The following is an 18,761-nucleotide window of genomic DNA, read 5'->3' as shown; positions in this document are numbered from 1 at the left end:
GGCAAGATTTAGGATACACAGGATGGGGACGGATACTGCAGCGGATGAGCACAATTGAAATGTGGAGCTTATTCAAGGAACAGCTCCTGCGTGTCCTTGACAAGTAAGTACCTGTCAGACAGGGCGGAAGTGATTGAGCGAGGGAGCCGTGGTTTACTAAAGAAGTTGAATCTCTTGTCAAGAGGAAGGAGGAGGCTTATGCTAGGATGAGACGTGAAGGCTCAGTTAGGGCACTTGAGAGTTACAAGGTGACCAGAAAGACCTAAAAGAGAGAACTAAGAGGAGCCAGGATGGGACAGGAGAAGTTGTTGGCAGATAGGATCAAAGAAAACCCCAAAGATTTTTATCAGCATATCACGAATAACAGAATGACTAGAGAAAGATTAGGGCCAATCAAGGACAGTAGTGGGAAGTTGTGCATGGAGTCCAAGGAGACAGGGAAAGTGCTAAATGCATATTTTTCATCAGTATTCACACTGGAAAAAGACAATGTTGTTGAGGAGAATACTGAGATACAGGCTACTAGACTAGACGGGATTGAGGTTCACAAGGAAGTGGTGCTGGCAAGTCTGGAAAGTGTGACAGTAGATAGGTCCCCAGGGCCAGATGGGATTTATCGTAGGAGTCTCTGGGATTCCAGGGAGGAGATTGCATAGCCTTTGGCTTTGATCTTTATCTTATCATTGTCTAAGGGAATAGTGCCAGAAGACTGGAGGATAGCAAATACCGTCCCCTTGATCAAGAAGGCGAGTAGAGACAACCCTGGTAATTATTGGCCAATGAGCCTTACTATGGTTGTGGGTAAAGTGTTGGAAAAGGTTATGAGAGAGAGGATTTATAATCATCTACAGAGGAATAATTTGATTAGGGATAATCATCATGGTTTTGCGAAGGGTAGGTCCTGCTTTACAAATGTTGAGTTCTTTGCTAAGGTGACCAAACAGGTGGGTGAGGGGAAAGCGCTTGATGTGGTATACATGGATTTCAGTAAGGAGTTTGATAACGTTCCCCACAGTTGGCTCTTGCACAAAATACGGAGGCATGGGATTGAGGGTGATTTAGCAGTTTGGATCAGAAATTGGCTGGCTGAGAAAAGACAGAGGGCGGTGGTTGATGTGAAATGTTAATCCTGGAGTTCAGTTACTAGTGGTGTACCACAAGGGTCTGTTTTGAGCCAACTGCTGTTTGTCATTTTTATGACCGACCTGGATGAGGGCCTAGAAGGATGGATTAGTAATTTTGTGGATGACACTAAGATTGGTGGAGTTGTGGATAGTGCCGAAGGATGTTGCAGGTTACAGAGGGACATTGATAAACTGCAGAGCTGGGCTGAGAGGTGGTAAATGGAGTTTAATGTGGAACTGTGTGAGGTGATTCACTTTGGAAGGAGCAACAGAAATAAAGAGAACTGGGCTAATGGTAAGATTCTTGTTGGTGTAGATGAGCAGAGAGATCGCAGTGTCCACGTACATAGATCCCTGAAAGTTGCCACCCAGGTTGATCGAATTATTGAGGCGGCAAATGGTGTGTTAACTTTTATTGGTAGAGGAATTGAGTGTCAGAGGCATGTACAAAACTCTGATGTGGCCAAGCTTGGAGTACTGCATTTTGTTCTGGTCACCGCATTTTCAGAAAGATGTGGAAGCTTTGCATTGGGTGCAGAGGAGATTTGCCTGGTATGGAGGGAAGGTCTTATGAGGAAAGGCTGAGGCACTTGAGGTTGTTTTTGTTAGAGAGAAGTTGAGAAGGGACTTAATTGAGACATATAAGATAATCAGAGGGCTAGATAGGGTGGACAGTGGGGGCTTTTTTCCTCGGATGGTGAGGGCTAGTACGAAGGAATACAGCTTTAAATTGAGGGGTATTAGATACAGGATAGATGTAAGAGGTAGTTTCTTTACTCAGAGTAATAGAGGCATGAAATGCACCACCTGCAACAGTAGTAGATTCGCGAACTTTAAGGGCATTTAAATGGTCATTAGATAAACATATGGATGAAAATGGAATAGTGTAGGATAGATAGGCTTCAGATTGACTCCACAGGTCAGTGCAATATTGGGGCCGAAGGTCTATGCTGCGCTGTAATGTTCAATGTTCTATTACATTGTCATTCATCTGCATGCCTTAGTGCTATCACTCTGCTGCCTCAACTTCTTTTGGGAATAAGAGCTTTTTCTTTCACTAACCATCTCTGGGTGCAGATGCAGGAATCCTATTATGTGAGTTCTTGTGCAGCCTGGTTAGCATACCACCATAATTTTTCAGTTTTTTGCAAACAATCCAAGTTGGGAGTCTACCACTTGTAAACCCATTAATTCCCCACTGCTGAGGGGAAAATGAGTGAACAATTCACACAATGGTTTAGCACAGTTTAAACACCAGGGAATGATGTAAGTATTCACATTATCTAGTTAGGGCCTTTAAATCAGGTATTGGCACATTTGTCTCCAGCAATTGTGAACGTTCATTTCATCTGAGCAACAGGAGGCTAGAATATGGGACAGATTTAGCCTTAAATACATATACTAATAAAGGAGCTATCCATTTGAAATAAGCATTTCCAACATTCAAAACCAGAGACAGAATGCTGACTCACTTTTGTAACAAGTGAGTTAACTCTGTTACAATGGTAGCATAACACCAGGATTAAAAGTTTTGCATGTCATACCAGCAAGTACCAATTTGTTTTTGTTGACTTCAGACTATTTGCTACGTCCAGTCACTCTGAAATATGATCAACAATGACACATGCTTGCTCTATTCTAAGATGTTGCAAAGTTGTGATGCAGTTTGAAGGCACATTCAAAATAATTCATGCCTGAAGAAAAAAAATCAGATCTCAGCTCTGGTGTCAGTTCTCCTTTTGCTGACATATTTGCCTTTGGAATAACATTAATGAGGTATTTGCTGTAAGATAGGATCAATCAACAGTGTCATAAATTATTTTAATTTTTACTTCTCATTCACTGACCTCGGTGGAAGTTTAGGATAGAAACTTTGTGATTAAAAAAAGTTTGAATTCAAATTAATAGGAGTCAGATGGGAAGTTCCTGAGAATACACAGCTTTTAAGTAGTGGTACCACATTCATGTGAATGATTTCTTTAATGATTCCAAGGTTTCCCAGCTAAGTATTACTTTATTTCAAAGTTGTCAACATTCCCACTGTCTTGCATCCTATTTTTCTCTTCCATCTTCCTTGCTACCTTTCCCTCACTCCCAACCCACCTAACTTTTTTCCTTTTCCTTCAATAGGATATGGGAATTGCTGATAAGAAGTTTATTTTGATGCCTATCTCCAAGTGTCTTTGAACACTGGCTTGCCATGATTCAGAATTAAACAATATTCCCTTAATCGTAAACACACAATCACATGCCAGACAAGACAATACAATTCTGCAGAGACAATATGTTTTTTTTTTAATAAGGCAAGTGTTAAGACACCTTGGTAAACAAAGGGTCCAAAATGGGAGGACTTCACAGTCCAATCCACAGAGTCAATGGGAGATCATTACATCTTACTTCAGTTTAGCTAAGAGTCATATTAGACTTTGACTTTGAGCAGAAGTAACAGCTAAGCTTTCAAAAGAGTTAAGTGAAAGCAAAAGATACTGATTTCCGGAACTTCCTCAGATTCTCAAAAGACATTGTTTTTTTAAATTAAGCACGATCTGTGCAGCTTGTCCTGTTGTAAGATTCCCCCCACTGTCGCACCCCAAAGACAGAGAGAGAGAGAGGGGTCTTTTTGTTTTGGTGCCAACATCTTGGAGATTTCTTCCCTAATTGCCACATTTAGGTGTGTGCTGAAAACAATAACTTTAGTTCAGTGGTTGTTGCTAGGCAATTGTCAGCATAGGACCTCTTCCAAATCAGGCAAAAGTGGGTACTGCAGATTAGAGTGGTGCTGGAAAAGCACAGCAGGTGAGGCAGCATCCGAGCAGGAAAGTCAACATTTCGGGCAAAAGCCCTTCATCAGGAATGTGGCTGGGAGCCTTGGAGATGGAGAGATAAATGGGAGGGGGTGGGGCTGGAAGCCAGGTAGCTGAGAAAGCAATAGATGGATGGAGGTGGGGGTAAACATGATAGGTCAGAGAGGAGAGTGGAGCAGATAGGTGGGAAGGAAGTTGGACAGGTGGGAGGTCATGAGGATGGTGCTGAGCTGGAAGGTTGGAACTGAGATAAGGTGGGGGGAGGGGAAGTGAGGAAATTGGTGAAGCCCACATTAATGCCCTGGGGTTGAAGTGTTCTGAGGCAGATGATGAGGTATTGGGTGGTAAGGGCATGGCGACGGAGGAGGCCCAGGACCTGCATGTCCTCAGAAGAGTGGGAGGGCGAGTTGAAATATTCGGCTACAGGGCAGTGGGGTTGATTGTGGCGGGTATCCCAGAGATGTTCTCTGAAACACTCGGCAAGTCGGTGCCCTGTCTCCCCAGTATAGAGGGGATCGCATCGGAAGCAACAGATATAATTAATGATGTGTGCAAGTACAGTTGAAGCTTTGAAGGATGTGGAAGGCTCCTTTGCGGCCTTAAAAGGAGATGAGGGGTGAAGTGTGGGTGTAGGTTTTGCAATTCCTGCAGTTACGGGGAAGGTGCCAGGAGGGGAGGGTGGGCTGTTGGGGGGCGTGGACCTGACCAGGTAGTCACAGAGGGAACAGTCTTTACAGAAAGCAGATAGGGGTGGGAAGGGAAATACATCCCTAGTGGTGGAGTCCATTTGCAGGTGGCAGAAATGTCGGCAGATGATGTGATGTATATGGAGGTTAGTGACATGGAAGGTGAGGATGGGGGTGGGGGTGGGGGGGTGTTCTGTCCTTGGATGGGTGGGGTTCAAGGACTGAGATGCGGGGCATGGATGAGATACATTGGAGGGCATCTTCAATCACATGGGAGGGGAAATTTCGGTCTTTGAAGGAGGAGGCCACCTGGTGTGTTCTACGGTGGAACTGGTCATCCTGGGAGCAGATGTGGCGGAGGCGAAGGAATTGGGAATAAGGGATTGCATTTTTGCAGGAGGCAGGGTGGGAGTCAATGCGTTTGTAGAAAATGTCAGTGTTGAGTCGGTCACCATTGATGGAGATGGAGAGGTCCAGGAAGGGGAGAGAGGTGTCAGAGATGGTCCAGGTGAATTTAAGGTCAGTGTGGAATGTGTTGGTGAAGTTGATGAACTATTCAACCTCCTCATGGGACCAAGAGGTGACACCAATGCAGTATTCAATGTAGTGGAGGTAAAAGTGGGGAGTGGTGCTAGTGTGACTACGGAAGATGGACTGTTCTACGTAGCCAACAAAGAGACAGGCATAGCTGGGGCCCACATGGGTGCCCATGGCTACCCCTTTCATCTGGACTAAGTGGGAGGAATCGAAGGAGAAATTGTAGAAGGTGTGGACCAGTTCAGCCAAACGATTAAGAGTGCCAGTGGAAGGGTAATGGTGGGGACGTCAGGAAAGGAAGAAATAGAGAGCTTGGTGGCCTTGGTCATGGTGGATGGAGGTCTAGAGGGATTGGATGTCCATGATGAAGATGAGGTGTTGGGGCCCAGGGAAACTGAAGTCTTGGAGGAGGTGGAGGGCGTGGGTGCTGTCCAGAATGTATGTGGGGAGTTCCTGGACCAGGGGGGATAGGACAGTATCGAGGTAGGTGGAGATGTGTTCGGTGGGGCACATCTCGATGTGCCGGCCAGAGACGATGGGTCGGCCAGGGTGGTCAGGCTTGTGGATCTTGGGAAGGAGATAGAATCGGGCAGTGCGGGGTTCCTGGATTACGAAGTTGGAAGCTGTGGATGGGAGATCGCCTGAGGTGATGAGGTTCTGTATGGTCTGGGAGATGACGGTTTGGTGATGGGGGGTGAGGTCATGGTCAAGGGGGCGATAGGAGGAGGTGTCCTCGAGTTAGCGGCTGGCTTCAGCAGTGTAGAGGTTGGTGCGCCAAACTACTACTGCACCCCCGTTATCTGCTGGTTTGATGGGGAGGTTGGGGTTGGAGCAGAGGGAGTGGAGGGCTGCGCATTGTGAGGGTGAGGAGTTAGAGTGGGGGAGGGGTATAGACAGGTTGAGGCAGTTAATGTCCCTGCAGCAGTTGGAAATAAAGAGGTCAAGGGCGGGTAATGGACAGGCATGGGGTGTCCAGTTGCTGGAGTGTGTTGGAGATGGGTGAAGGGGTCCGCGGAAGGTGGGCAGGAGTCTTGATTGAAAAAGTCAGCTCGGAGGCGGAGGTGGCAGAAGAAGTGTTCAACGTCACAATGTGTATTAAATTCATTGATGAGTGGATGAAGGGGGATGAAGGTAAGTCCTTTACTGAGGACTGATCATTCGTCCTCAGTGAGGGGGAGGTCTGGGGGGGAATGGTGAAAACTCGGCAGGGCTGGGAGCTAGGACCTGGTATAGGTTTGGAGCCTGTGATTGGTGTGGGTGTGGGTGTGGTAGTGGGGGAGGGAAGGGGGTGATGTCATTTGCGGAAGTGATGCTCACCCCAGGGTTCTGGGGTGGCGGGTGTGGTGACAGTGGGATCAGTTGGGGGGAGGGTGTCGGCGGTGTAAGGTGAGTGGCGCCAGTGGGGATGGACGTGATTGTGGTGACGGCAGCTGCAGGGGAGGAAGTGATGGAACGCGTGGTGTCAGTGATGTTGTAGGGGGCGGAAGTGGGTGTGGCAGTGACAATGAGGGGGGGGCGGAAGCCACGGAATGCGTGGCATGAGTGATGTCTGAGGGGGCTTCCAAATCAGTCTGTTCAGCAATTAAAGCAACAAAACTGATTGCTTTGCTGGACTGTTGTTCAAAGTTACTTGACTTCACCCTCTTTAAAAAAAAATCAGGTGATTAACAGCCCATATCAAATTTTTGACTTCTGTAAATACTGCTAAATACAATTCCCAGCATTCACATGTCTCTTTAAAACATATAAATCCAGGAACTGTTCAGTTTTCAAATTCCTCAGTTTTAAAATATAAATATGTACTCCCAAAAGCCAATAATGTAATGGCTCCAGCAACACTCAAGAAGCTTGATGTCATCTAGGAAAATGCATTCAACTTGACTGGGAACCTATCTACCATCTTAAACATCGCCACAGACATGTCGTGAAATGTATAAGATATCCTGGGGAAGTTGCTGGAGTCAGTCTATAAAAGGAGGAGATAACTGATCACTTGGGAAAAATAAAGCTCATTTCACCAGTGTCAGCACAGATTCATGCTTCCCAAATTTACTGGAGTTCTTTGAGAATATAACCAGCAAAGTGGATAATGGGGAACCGATGAATATGGTATATCTAGGCAAGACGTTTGACAAGGTGCCACATAAAAGCAGATCAAGAAGGTTAGATCCCAAGAGGTTATGGGTAGAGCATTAGCTTGGATAGAGAATTGGCTGACTGACAGAAAACAGAGTGCCTGGATAAATGGGTCCTTCTCGGGTTGGTGAATAGTAATTAGTGGGGTTCCACAGCGTTTAGTTCTCAGACTTCAACTGTTCACAACTGTTCACAAATGATTAGATTAGATTACTTACAGCGTGGGAACAGGCACTTCGGCCCAACAGGTCCACACCGACGCGCAACCCACCCAGACCCATTCCCCTACATTTTACCCCTGCCCCTGGGCAATTTAGCATGGCCAATTCACCTAACCTGCACATTTTTGGACTGTGGGAGCACCCGGAGGAAACCCACGCAGACACCTGAGAGAATGTGCAAACTCTATACATTAGGACTTGAAGTTTTCCCTACAATCCATATAACATTCCAATTTTGTGGTATATCAGCATTCCTTCACTGTCACTCGGTCTAATTCCTTGAACTTTGTTCTTTTTACACCACAAAATACTCACTTGTTCAATTTATAAAATCGTGCAGGACATGGATGGATAGGGAGTCCAAAACTAGAGGGCATAGAATTAGGTGAGGGGGAAAGATTTAAAAGGAACCTGAGAGGCAACTTTTTCATGCAGAGTGTGGTGCATGTGCGGAATGAGCTGCTAGAGGAAGTGGTGGAGGCTGGTACAATTACACCATTTAAACGGCATTTGGATGAGTACATAAGTAGGAAGGCTTTATGAGGGATTTGGGCCAAAAATCTGGCAAATGGGACTGGACGGGTTGGACCAAAATGTCTGTTCAATGCTGTGCAATTCTATGACTAATGCAGCCGCCTACCACAACAATTGCATTGCAAATATGGATGGGAAATAAATGCTGGCCCACTTAATAATGCCCACAGTCTCACATTTTAAAATAAGTCATTTTTTTGGTCTGGCAGGGTAGACAGTAGTGTATTGTAAGAATGAGGTATCCGCAATCTTCACAAATTGCCTAAGTCTCAGACATTATGTAAACAGTTCAAGCATGGCATCAGCTTTATAGAATGCTTGTAAGTATGTGCAACATAAGTTATCCAAATGCTATGAGCATACAGCATTTTTCTTCCAAATAAGAGAATGCTTTTTTGAATTGTCAGATGGTAGCACATGAAGTTGCATGTTTCATTACCTTAGAATTCATTAAAGAAATAGGCTGTGACCAAGCATCATTTTATGTAATACTGCTGAACAGTTACATGAAAACAATGCTGTTATTTGTCAAAATATATTAAGCTTGTTGGTTAAATGTACTTGGGCTGGAATGCCAGAGGTTATTGTTGTAATATCGAGAATAATTTCTTGCAACCGTTTAATGGGAATCTGGTAGCACTGGCATTGTTTGGATGCACTCGAGTGAAAAGTTTAAAAACAACAGGAGTAGAGTTAACTGGTCCCGACTTGAGAATTCAGGAGATTTTCTTCATAATCAAGTCATAATTGGTAGATGACCTTTTAAATTAAGGTGAAACAGACAAGAAGACTTTTAAAAAAATCATTTATACAGCGCAACTACCTGCGTACTGAAAAGGAATACAAATAATAAGCAATTTGCAATTTCTTAATTTCTACTTCAAATCATTAAATATTGTGTTCTCTTTGGCAACAATTTTGAGACAATTTGTAATTGGGTGTGAAACTGAAGACTTAATTCACAAGTCTACAGTTTTAAAGGTGCACAGGAAGGAAGAAAACATTTGAAGTCAAGTTGGGCTGTTTATCTTTTGGATAAGTTTATAAAATGTCATGAACTCATGTTTGCAGTTGATCTCTTACTTTGTACTAATAGCTATTTTAAATTCACCAGATAACAATAGTTTATATTGCTTAATTTAAATCTATTGTTCTTTTAAACTATTCATTTTCTTAATTTGAATGGACATTTTCCCATGGCAACAGAATTATGAATTGATAAATAATTCCCCTTAGTGCCTAATCCATCTTAATGGGCAACCTGCTTTGGTAGACACGAGATCTGCCCCTGTGAATTTTCTCCTGTTGGGGTGATGTTGTCCATACTAATTCCCAACCTCCAGACCCCTTTCCCCATCCCATATTTACCCCCACTCCTGTCACAAGAGAACTGTGAAAACCCAGCCCCAAAAGTGATGACGATTTTAAGTTTTAAAGGTTCCACCTTAATCTGTTCAGGACTAATATGTACAAATATGAAGATATTTGGGAAACAACAACAAAAGAAGTTGCAAACACATTTGTCACTAGAACATTAGTTTTTGAACTTGAAAACATGTTCCTTTTACAGGCAAAGAAAAGGGTACAAGCAAGGATGTCTAAGGGGTTGATCAAGTTATCAAAAAAAGAGCTTAGTCGAGTCTAGGTGGCTCCCTCCCAAAAGTTTTAACGAAGAAGAAAAAGTCTCAAGGCAATAAAAATAAAATGGACAAGTCTTGGTAGTTTGACAATACTGCTGTTTGGATTCGGGGTAATTTAGTATAATAAACTGAATTCATATGTAATATTAAATGTTATTTTGTGAAATAAAAAGTTCCACGAGGTTTGATCAAATAAAATAAACAAAATGTGTTCATAACTGGAATGGAGTGGAAACATTTGAATCATGATTTAAAGATGCAAATATGTTCTTGGTCAATAACATTTCTTTCGGGTCGATGAATGACATGATCACGTGCAAAATTGAACTGATTGGTAAAAGCAGGAAAAATAGATGACAAAATGGAAATATTTCTGGTCTCAAAATAAATCACTGGACTGCAATTCACCAAAAGGTATCAATCTAATAGAGAGTAATGGAGGTTTTTTTTTGCTCTTGTTTATATGGACGATAGGCAAATTTCATTTGATACCCTGAATACTAAGCAAGATATCAGAACTACAAAACAGGAGATGAGCAAAGACTGCCCAATGCCCCAATCTGTTGAAAGGATAATGGGATAACCCAAGAAAGACTTCTCTTGACTATCATACTGGGATATGTGCAGGTGTGGGATCGAGAACCAAGTATCAGGTATGTTGATTATTTAAAAGAGGAAATTAAATTGTTAAAATGGTTAAGGGGAGAAAAAAAAGCCTATTTCGAAAAAAAAATCCAACATGCTCCATCAAGAAATTGACTAATCCAACACATCAGACAAGACATTGACAACCTAGGCTGCTAAGTAGCAAATGACATGTCAGTCACAAGGGTCAGGCAATAACCATCTGAACAAAAGAGAATGGAAACATTGCCCCTTGACATCCAATAGCGCTCTCATTGCTGAAGCCCCACTAACAACGTTTTGGGGAGGTGGGAGGTGATGACCTAGTCGTATTCTTGTTGGACTAGTAATCTACGACTCATGAGACCTTTGCGAGAATCCCAACATAGATGATGTTGGAGCTTGAATTCTAAACATTGCAGAATTAAAACATCTAATAATGACCATGAATCTACTGTTGATTGTCAAAATAACCCCACCTGGTTCACTAATGCCCTTTGGGAAGTAAATTTGCCATCGTTGTCTAGTCTGGCCTACATGTGGTTCCAGACTCTCAGCAATGTGTTCGACTTTAACTGTTCTCTGAAACTGTTCTCTGAATTTGGGGAAGTAAATTTGCACCCTTACCTAGCCTGGCCCGTTTGTGGTTTGAGACCCTCAGCAATGTGTTCGACTTTAACTGTCCTCTGAAATGGTCTGGCAAGGCAATCAATTTTATCTAACTGCTAAACGGAAACCAGGAGAAATACCTGGCATTAATTTAAGCACCAAAACAACAATGGCAAACTCAGACATGCCAACCCTCCAAAGTTCTTGCTATCATCTGGGGGCTAGTGCCAAAATTTGGAGAACTATCTCACAAGCCTGTCCAGCAACAGCCTAACATAGTAATATTTAACGGATCATCCCTTACAGACAGATAGTGTCCCAGACATCATCACCACCCTGGGAATGTCTTGTCCAAAAGTAGGTGAAACCAAGCAGAGGTGCAGCACAATTAGGAGGGCATTGCTTGTGAGTTCTCAACACTGACCCTGGGTCCCATGAAATATTATTGTAGCAGGTTAAACATGGGCAAGGAAACCATGCATAGAAACTTCCCACACCCCTCACATTAGCTGATGAATCAGTACTTCTTCATATTGGGCACCACTTGGAGGAAGCAATGTGGGTGACGAAGCAATGTGGGTGACAAAGACACAAAGTGTACTCTGGGTAAGGGATGTTCAATATTCACTAGCAAGGATGTCTCAGCAGCACCATTACTAACCAAACGAGTTGAGTCCTAAAGTACACAGCTACTAGACTGGATCTGCAGTAAGTGATGAGGAAACCAATCAGGTAGAAGAATATACTTGACTTCATCCTCACTAATCTGCCAGTCTCAAAAGTATCTGCCTGTCCTTTGGTTGACGAAATTCCATCTTTATATCAATAATATCTTTGGTCATGTGTAGCACTACTACTGTGGTAAATGGAATAGATTTTGAACAGATCTACCAACTCAAGATTGGGCATCAATGAGGTACTATAGGTTTTCAGCACAGCATAAATGTACTTAGGCATAATCTGCAACTTTGTGGCTCTGCATATGACTAATTCCACCATTACCAAACCAGGGACCAAATCTGGTTCAATGAAGAGTGCAGTGTGAATACTTGGAAAGCTCCAGGCATGCCTAAAGATAAGGTATCAACCTGGTGAAGCTACAAAACAGAATTACTTGTGTGCCAAAAGGCAATGAGCAGCAATTGTCAGACAGAGCTAAGCAATTGCAAGTTCTTCAATCTTGCCACATTCGGTAAGCAGACATCAAAACAACTCAGTCAAGGTGGCCATACCATAAATATTTCCATCCTCAAATAACAGGGGAACCTACCTACTGTAACCATGGAAAATGTGGTAACCAACATTTCAGATATGCTCCAGGTAAAGATTTAACAATAACAAATGTTGGTTCCCTATTAAATATAACCAATATCTGCAATGAGTAGAATCATTTTACTTATTTTTACTAATGCATTCTGAATTGATGTTAATGTGCACACTCACATAATTGAAGGTTTTTTTAATATAAAGATGAAGAAATCAATCCTAAATACATAAGAGATTTTTATTTCCCATGGTAACATATCCTTACCAGAGAGGAGTAGACATGGCCATCTGTTCCACATACAGGGTGAGGATGAACTACTGGACACTGCTTGCAATTTGTTCCTTTCCGTGATTTGTGGGTCAAGTCAGTTTCTTTCATGCTACAGCGAAAATAAACAAATATTGTTATTTTCTTCCCACGACCTGCCGTCAGATCATTCTAAATGAATAATATAGTGATGAAGCATGCCATACTTTTAGTATCCAACAAAAATTAAGAACAAAATTATTGAAGTGCATAACTGTTTTTGAATAGAAAGAAATCAACTGCATTCTGAATATTGACCAGGATTTTCTAAAGGCCAGAGATTCTACTTGGCAGTGTGCATGGGGGTTGTGCATCAAAATTCTGCAGAATCCGCCGAGTAGCAGACTCTGAGGTAATTGAAAAGTTCAATGGGAACCTTCCACTATATCTGGTACCCTCCAAACATACCATTTCAAAATGGAGAATTGGCAGGATTCCTCTATAATTGAGCAAGTAATTTCTCGGGAAATGAAAACCTAGTCTAACTCCTGTACAACTATCAAGTTGACCCTTTAACTGATCACAATTTTCACGAGTGCTGTCAAAATGGTTGTACTCAGCGATGCTAGACATTTAAATCACAGAATATGGCAACCACTATGGTGTAAAGGGGGGGGTTGCCTTCTTCCCTTAATATCCTACACAATCCAGGAACTGTCAGACTTGTAGTAAGATGCTGCATTGCTAGAGGAGCCCTGACTGTTATCTCCTGCTAGAAGCTCTTTAACTAAAACATCTTAGAATGATGGCAACTCCATGGATGCAGTTATTGACTCTTTTTCTTTAAAGAAAGTATACATTCTCTAGAGTAATTGGTCACTCTGCAACTGATCCCAGTCTTTACAGCAGTCCTTCAGTATTCATGCTGTCAATTCTCAGGTTCGGGGTCACTGATTACTCCAAAGAAGTAGTTCAGAACTCAGAAGTGATTGTTATGGTTGCTTAAGTTTATTAAAAAAGCAAAAGGTTAGATATGGTACATAACCTAAATAAGCAGTCCAGGACAGATAACTCACTTCAGGTGAGAACAGTCTACTGGACTCAGATTGGAGAAACTGTTGTAGGAAACTGATCTCAGTGGCTGGGAGTGGAAGTTTTTTCTGTTTACTTCAATCTTCTTGAGCAAGCCAGAGTACAGGCTGATCACTTTGAAAAGCTCTCTTCGAGTTAACCAACGTATTAGGCCAGAGTCAGCATGGGGCACTTTTCAGACTGAAGAAAGCTTCTCAATGATATTCTTCCTCTCAAGACTCTGTTCATCTCTCTTATGCCTGGGAGGATTACAACCAACGCGAAGGAGGTGATAATGCCAACACAGGGTGTACACCCAAAAGGTCAGAGAATAGCTGCAGAGCCTGGTATTCAGTCACCAAGTCACACTTAATTCACTCGTGGAAAGTCCTTGACTCTGCACAGCCTTCTCAGAGTCAGCCCTCAAAGTGTCAGAACCTCTGACAGTCCTCTTTTTTTTAAGCCACTTTGTAGCAGTACATCGGAGTAGCCTGTTGGGGCACTTGAAGAGCTGGTACCCTACTCTCCATGGTTATTAGAACCTTGTTAGTTTAACTTGTAGGTATCAGTGTTATATTGTAACAGTGATGCTATAAGTGGATAAACGAGATGACTAAAATTAAACTAAACTGTCTGTAAGAGGTTTTTATTCCAGACGACCAAAGAGTACGATCTCCGGGACGAACCTAGAGAGAGGTTTTATAGATCTGAGCCCACAAGTGATTCCCTGGGCCTCTCAAATCTCTACTTTAACATAGTTGGCACATGGACATGTTGCTGCACAATTACAGCAAACTCACTCTTGCACCATGTGCCAGCTGCATATGACCCAACACACACTGCGTGGGTTTCAGGCATGTGGCCGTGTCATGAAGTTGAAGGGGAGTCGGCCTCAGTAAAGTCAAGGGTGACACCTGAAATAACTCTACAGAGGCCGATATCCCATCACCAAGTCACCCTTTATTTACACTTGGAGAGTCCATGACACTGATCCACTTCCCTCAGAGCAAGCTCTCAGAGTAAACAGAACCTCTGACACTCCTGTTCTTTTTTTTCTTTTACCTCTGATACTCCTTTTTCTTTGGTAGTGCTTATATTTTCCCCAGCACCCATGTTGTGTATGTGCGGGTGTGAGACAGTCAAAGACACAAGGTGCACGAATCTTTATTCAATTTCCACCACCGGGAAGAAAGAAAACACCCGAGTGGCAAGTGGCAAGTTTGTGGGTGGCACAGTGGCATAGTGGTTAGTACTGCTGCCTCACAGCGCCAGAGACCCGGGTTCAATTCCCACCTCAGGCGACTGACTGTGTGGAGTTTGCACATTCTCCCCGTGTCTGCGTGGGTTTCCTCCGGGTGCTCCGGTTTCCCCTCTCAGTCCAAAAATGTGCAGGTTAGGTGAATTGGCCATGCTAAATTGCCTGTAGTGTTAGGTGCAGGGGTAAATGTAGGGGAATGGGTCTGGGTGGGTTGCGCTTCGGTGGGTCAGTGTGGACTTGCTGGGCTGAAGGGCTTGTTTCCACACTAAGTAATCTAAGCAGTGCCCTTCACATCAAAGGGCAATGCTGCATGATCACTCCTCTTTTAACTTGTCAGCCAGGGCTCCCTGATTGGACCTAACAGCCCCAAACAGGGAACTCATACTCAATAAGATCCAGCTGGCTGATCTCGTTACAATCATTACATTCCTCCCCCCCCCCCCCCCCCCACCCCCGAGTCCAAGGACACGGGCCAGTCCTTTTCCTTGGAGAGCCTCCTCGGACATTTCAGCACTGGATCAGGTTCCTTTGACTCGGCATCCAATACGGGCAGCATATAACACAAGGGAGCTGACCTTTTGCACCAGGAATGCCTCACCTCTTCTGCCGGCAAAGGTATCGATGCAGCTACATCCATTATGTCCATCTCAGATTCAGAGGTCATGAAATACTTGATGGAGAGTGTGAACCTCCGAGTTCTGGCAGCCTCTCTGACTGTTCTGAGGAGCTGGCCTACTTTTTCTCCTGCACCATTTGCGAGATCACAGCCTTCACATGGCTCATGTGCTTGTTCAGGACCTTCACACTGATGTGAACTTTATCGTCACTGATCCTGACCTTGTGTCGACCATGCCTCTTACCCAAACAGGTCAATTTCCATGATTCTTATGCTAAACTTCGTTTCCTGTACTAAACTCTCTCTGTCTCACTTGATGGAGTCTTGGGTCCGGCACTGGCATTCCAGGTACTGTTTCACCCTCCCCCAACTCCCCAGCTCTGGGAAAATCAGATTTAACTTGTGTGGAGTTTTCTTCTCCATATGCAACTCTGCCAATGTTATCCATTCCATAGGTTATCAGAAAAAATACTGCGTTTTTTTTAGAATTAGAATTCGAATCCCTACAGTGTGAAAACAGGCCCTTCAGCCCAACAAGCCCACAGTGACTCTCCGAAGTACAACCCATGCAGACCCATTCCCCAACCTTGTATTTACCGATGATTAATAACGTACTCAATGGGCAATTTAGCATGGTTAATTCACCTAACCTGCACATCTTTGGATTGTGGGAGGAAATCCACACAGACACTGGGAGAATGTGAAAACTCCATGCAAACTCCACACAGACAGTCGCCCGAGGCTGGAATCAAACCCGGGTTCCTGGCACTGTGAGGCAGCAGTGCTAACCACTGAGCCACCATGCCGCCCAAATGGTTCATCTGCCTTTTCATCTGCCTCTATGCCATTTGTCCAGAAAAAAACTAATGCATTCTTTCCACATATTCAATGCCAGGTTCAAACAAGTCAAGCTTCCTAAATAATTGCGTGATGCAAGAAATGCTTATCCCAACTCAAAGATGACTTTTGCGTGTAGGTTTCTTCATGAATACTCTTCACCAGTGAAATAACTCAACAGAGACTAGTGTCCTGTCACCAACTCACTCTAAAATTATTCGTGGGAAGTCCTTGACTCTGGCAAAGCCTGGTCAGAGTCAGTATGCAGAGTGTCAGAATCTCTGACACTCCTCTTTTTCTCTGTCAGCCAGGGCTCCCTGATTCGACCAGATTAATTGCCCCAATCAGGCAGCTCATATTGCATGCAGTCCAGATGGGTGACCTCATTATAATCACTGTAATCAGCTTCCTTGATATGAAGAAGCAACAGTGCCCCAGGAACAGGTCACTGTTGACATCTGCAGCCTTCGGAAACAAGACATTCTTCTAAGATGATCAGGTGGCCATGCATTATCAATGGCCATAAATTTCTGTGTTTCCAGCTCCTTCCAGAGATCCACCGGAGACATAAGGACTGTTTTCACATGCCACAGGCAATCAATACCTCAGTGTAACCACTTACATTAACATCATAACTGTTAAGTCAAGACACTGGAAATTTTTGTCATTTGGTGTAGTGGTGAATTCCAGAAAGTACAGGGAATCATAGGCCAATACATGCAGCAATCAAGGCACCACCAGCTCATCCAGGAATAACTTATTAATTGCAAGTCATTTCCCTTTATCAATATTCACTGATAGGTGACCACTAGTCAGCTATGTACACCCCTGCAAGATTTCCTGGAAGTTGTCATTAGTCATTTGTGCATAAGTCTTTCTCTCACAGATTTCCTCACCTCCAATAATTAGTTCCTTGGAAACAAGGGTTACTATCTAAGGATATGATAGACAACACTTGAGATGCGCTTTGTCACTGATACAAAAGAATGGGACAACCAGAGTGACATGAGAACCAGAACGCCCATTGAACAAGCCACTGACTTTCTGAAAATGCCGTTCAGATGCCCAGACAGACACCCTTCTGCTGCATCACCAAGGATTTCCACAATGGCTTCGTTTGCTGTGCCTTATACAACATCATGCTGCAGAAGGACGTTAAAAGTGCTCAACATCATCAGTGAGAGAAGAAAGAAGAATAGTAGCAGAAGGAGCTGCTGATGTGGCCACAGTGCCTTCAGCTGGCCACCTAGGTGTGAAAGGGTATGTGATGCATTTATCTAAACATGTTCAGCTAATCAATGTGTGCAAAGCAACATGGCAAACAGGCATTAGTAAAGCAGCGGAATAACAGAATTTTCAGGGCTCTTGAGAACGAATGAGTGTATCTCTTTTACAGAGATCCAGCATGAATAAAGTGATCTCCTTCTGGGATATAACCATTCTAACTCCTCTCTCTCACTTTCTTATTGTTTCAACACCTAACAAAACTTCTGATCATCCATTACTGCCTCCTGTACGACCCCATGCTTTGCAAAGCAGGCAGGTGTATTCATTCATTATTTCTGTGACACGTGTGTGGACCTAGCTGCAATACAATGGGCCAGTGAGCCCAACTTACATTCAAGTATGAAATTGCAATTTTCAGGCCAATTCTTCAGGGATGACATATTAATATGCATTAGCCATGCAAAAGTGACGTGCATATTAAAGCTTTTTGAGCAGTCAAGTGTTAGGAGCGTAAATAGGATGTGTAGATGCAGAAATGTCTATTCATATACTTCACAGATTCTTCAATGAGCAGTAGAACAGAACCTTTTCAATTATTCTTTGCATGATTGTTCAGGTGATGAGCTTGCAATAAACAGTATTAACATTTTCCTTAAAAGATCCACTAATCTCAAAGTTTGCTCAAGCATATGCATTAATTCAAGCAGCGAGGAGAATTAGCTGAACCAAAAATAAACACAAAATAACCATTTTAAACTGCCCCAGCAGTGAGCGTAAACTGCAGTTATGCAAAAGGTACCGGTTCCTCCAACATACTCTTATTAAAGCGCATATTGAGGGCTTTGCATACATGCTTTTTGAATCAAAATGGTGTTAACAAAGTTCATTTTCTCAGAACAAAAATACCTCTTAATCACTACAGCATTATAAAACATTCCATCAGGCTATGTATTTGACAGATTGTTAATCAGGAATAGATACAAAGTGTTCAAGAATGAATTATATGGAACATCTCAAGGGCAACTAAGGATGTCCAACAAATGCTGGCATAATTCGTTCGCATGAATGAAGAAAACAAAACCGGCCCATGTACTCCAGGGTGCTGACAAAGGGCTGAGATCTGCTTGTTACAGCTACAATCTTTGCTGTGACTCTTTACCTTCATATCCTACCTCTGAGTTTCTTGAGCAATCATAAAGTGCAGGTGTGTTAACATCCGTCACTTTCATTGGAATGATTTCTGGTTAAGGGAAGTATGGATAAAAATGGCTGAATGCTTTGTTTTTTTTAATCTTCAACAACCACAAGGTAGACTTCTTGTTTG

General features: G+C 43.1%; 1 protein-coding gene across 2 annotated transcripts in view; it reads right to left on the bottom strand.

Annotated features, from left to right (window-relative positions):
* The window catches only part of spock3 (SPARC (osteonectin), cwcv and kazal like domains proteoglycan 3), a 560,650-nt gene that overhangs the window by 195,889 nt on the left and 346,000 nt on the right, over positions 1-18,761 (bottom strand). For both annotated transcript variants that reach the window (XM_043698527.2, XM_043698526.2), the window contains exon 5: positions 12,447-12,561. In XM_043698527.2, coding sequence (XP_043554462.2) covers positions 12,447-12,561 — 115 coding nt within the window. The remainder of the gene's footprint in view (positions 1-12,446; positions 12,562-18,761) is intronic.

This window comes from Chiloscyllium plagiosum, unplaced genomic scaffold (genome assembly GCF_037043375.1).
Source record: "Chiloscyllium plagiosum isolate Xiang-an unplaced genomic scaffold, Cpla_swu_hap1 HiC_scaffold_1, whole genome shotgun sequence".
NCBI lineage: Eukaryota > Metazoa > Chordata > Chondrichthyes > Orectolobiformes > Hemiscylliidae > Chiloscyllium > Chiloscyllium plagiosum.
This window is presented reverse-complemented; position numbering and strand designations above follow the sequence as displayed.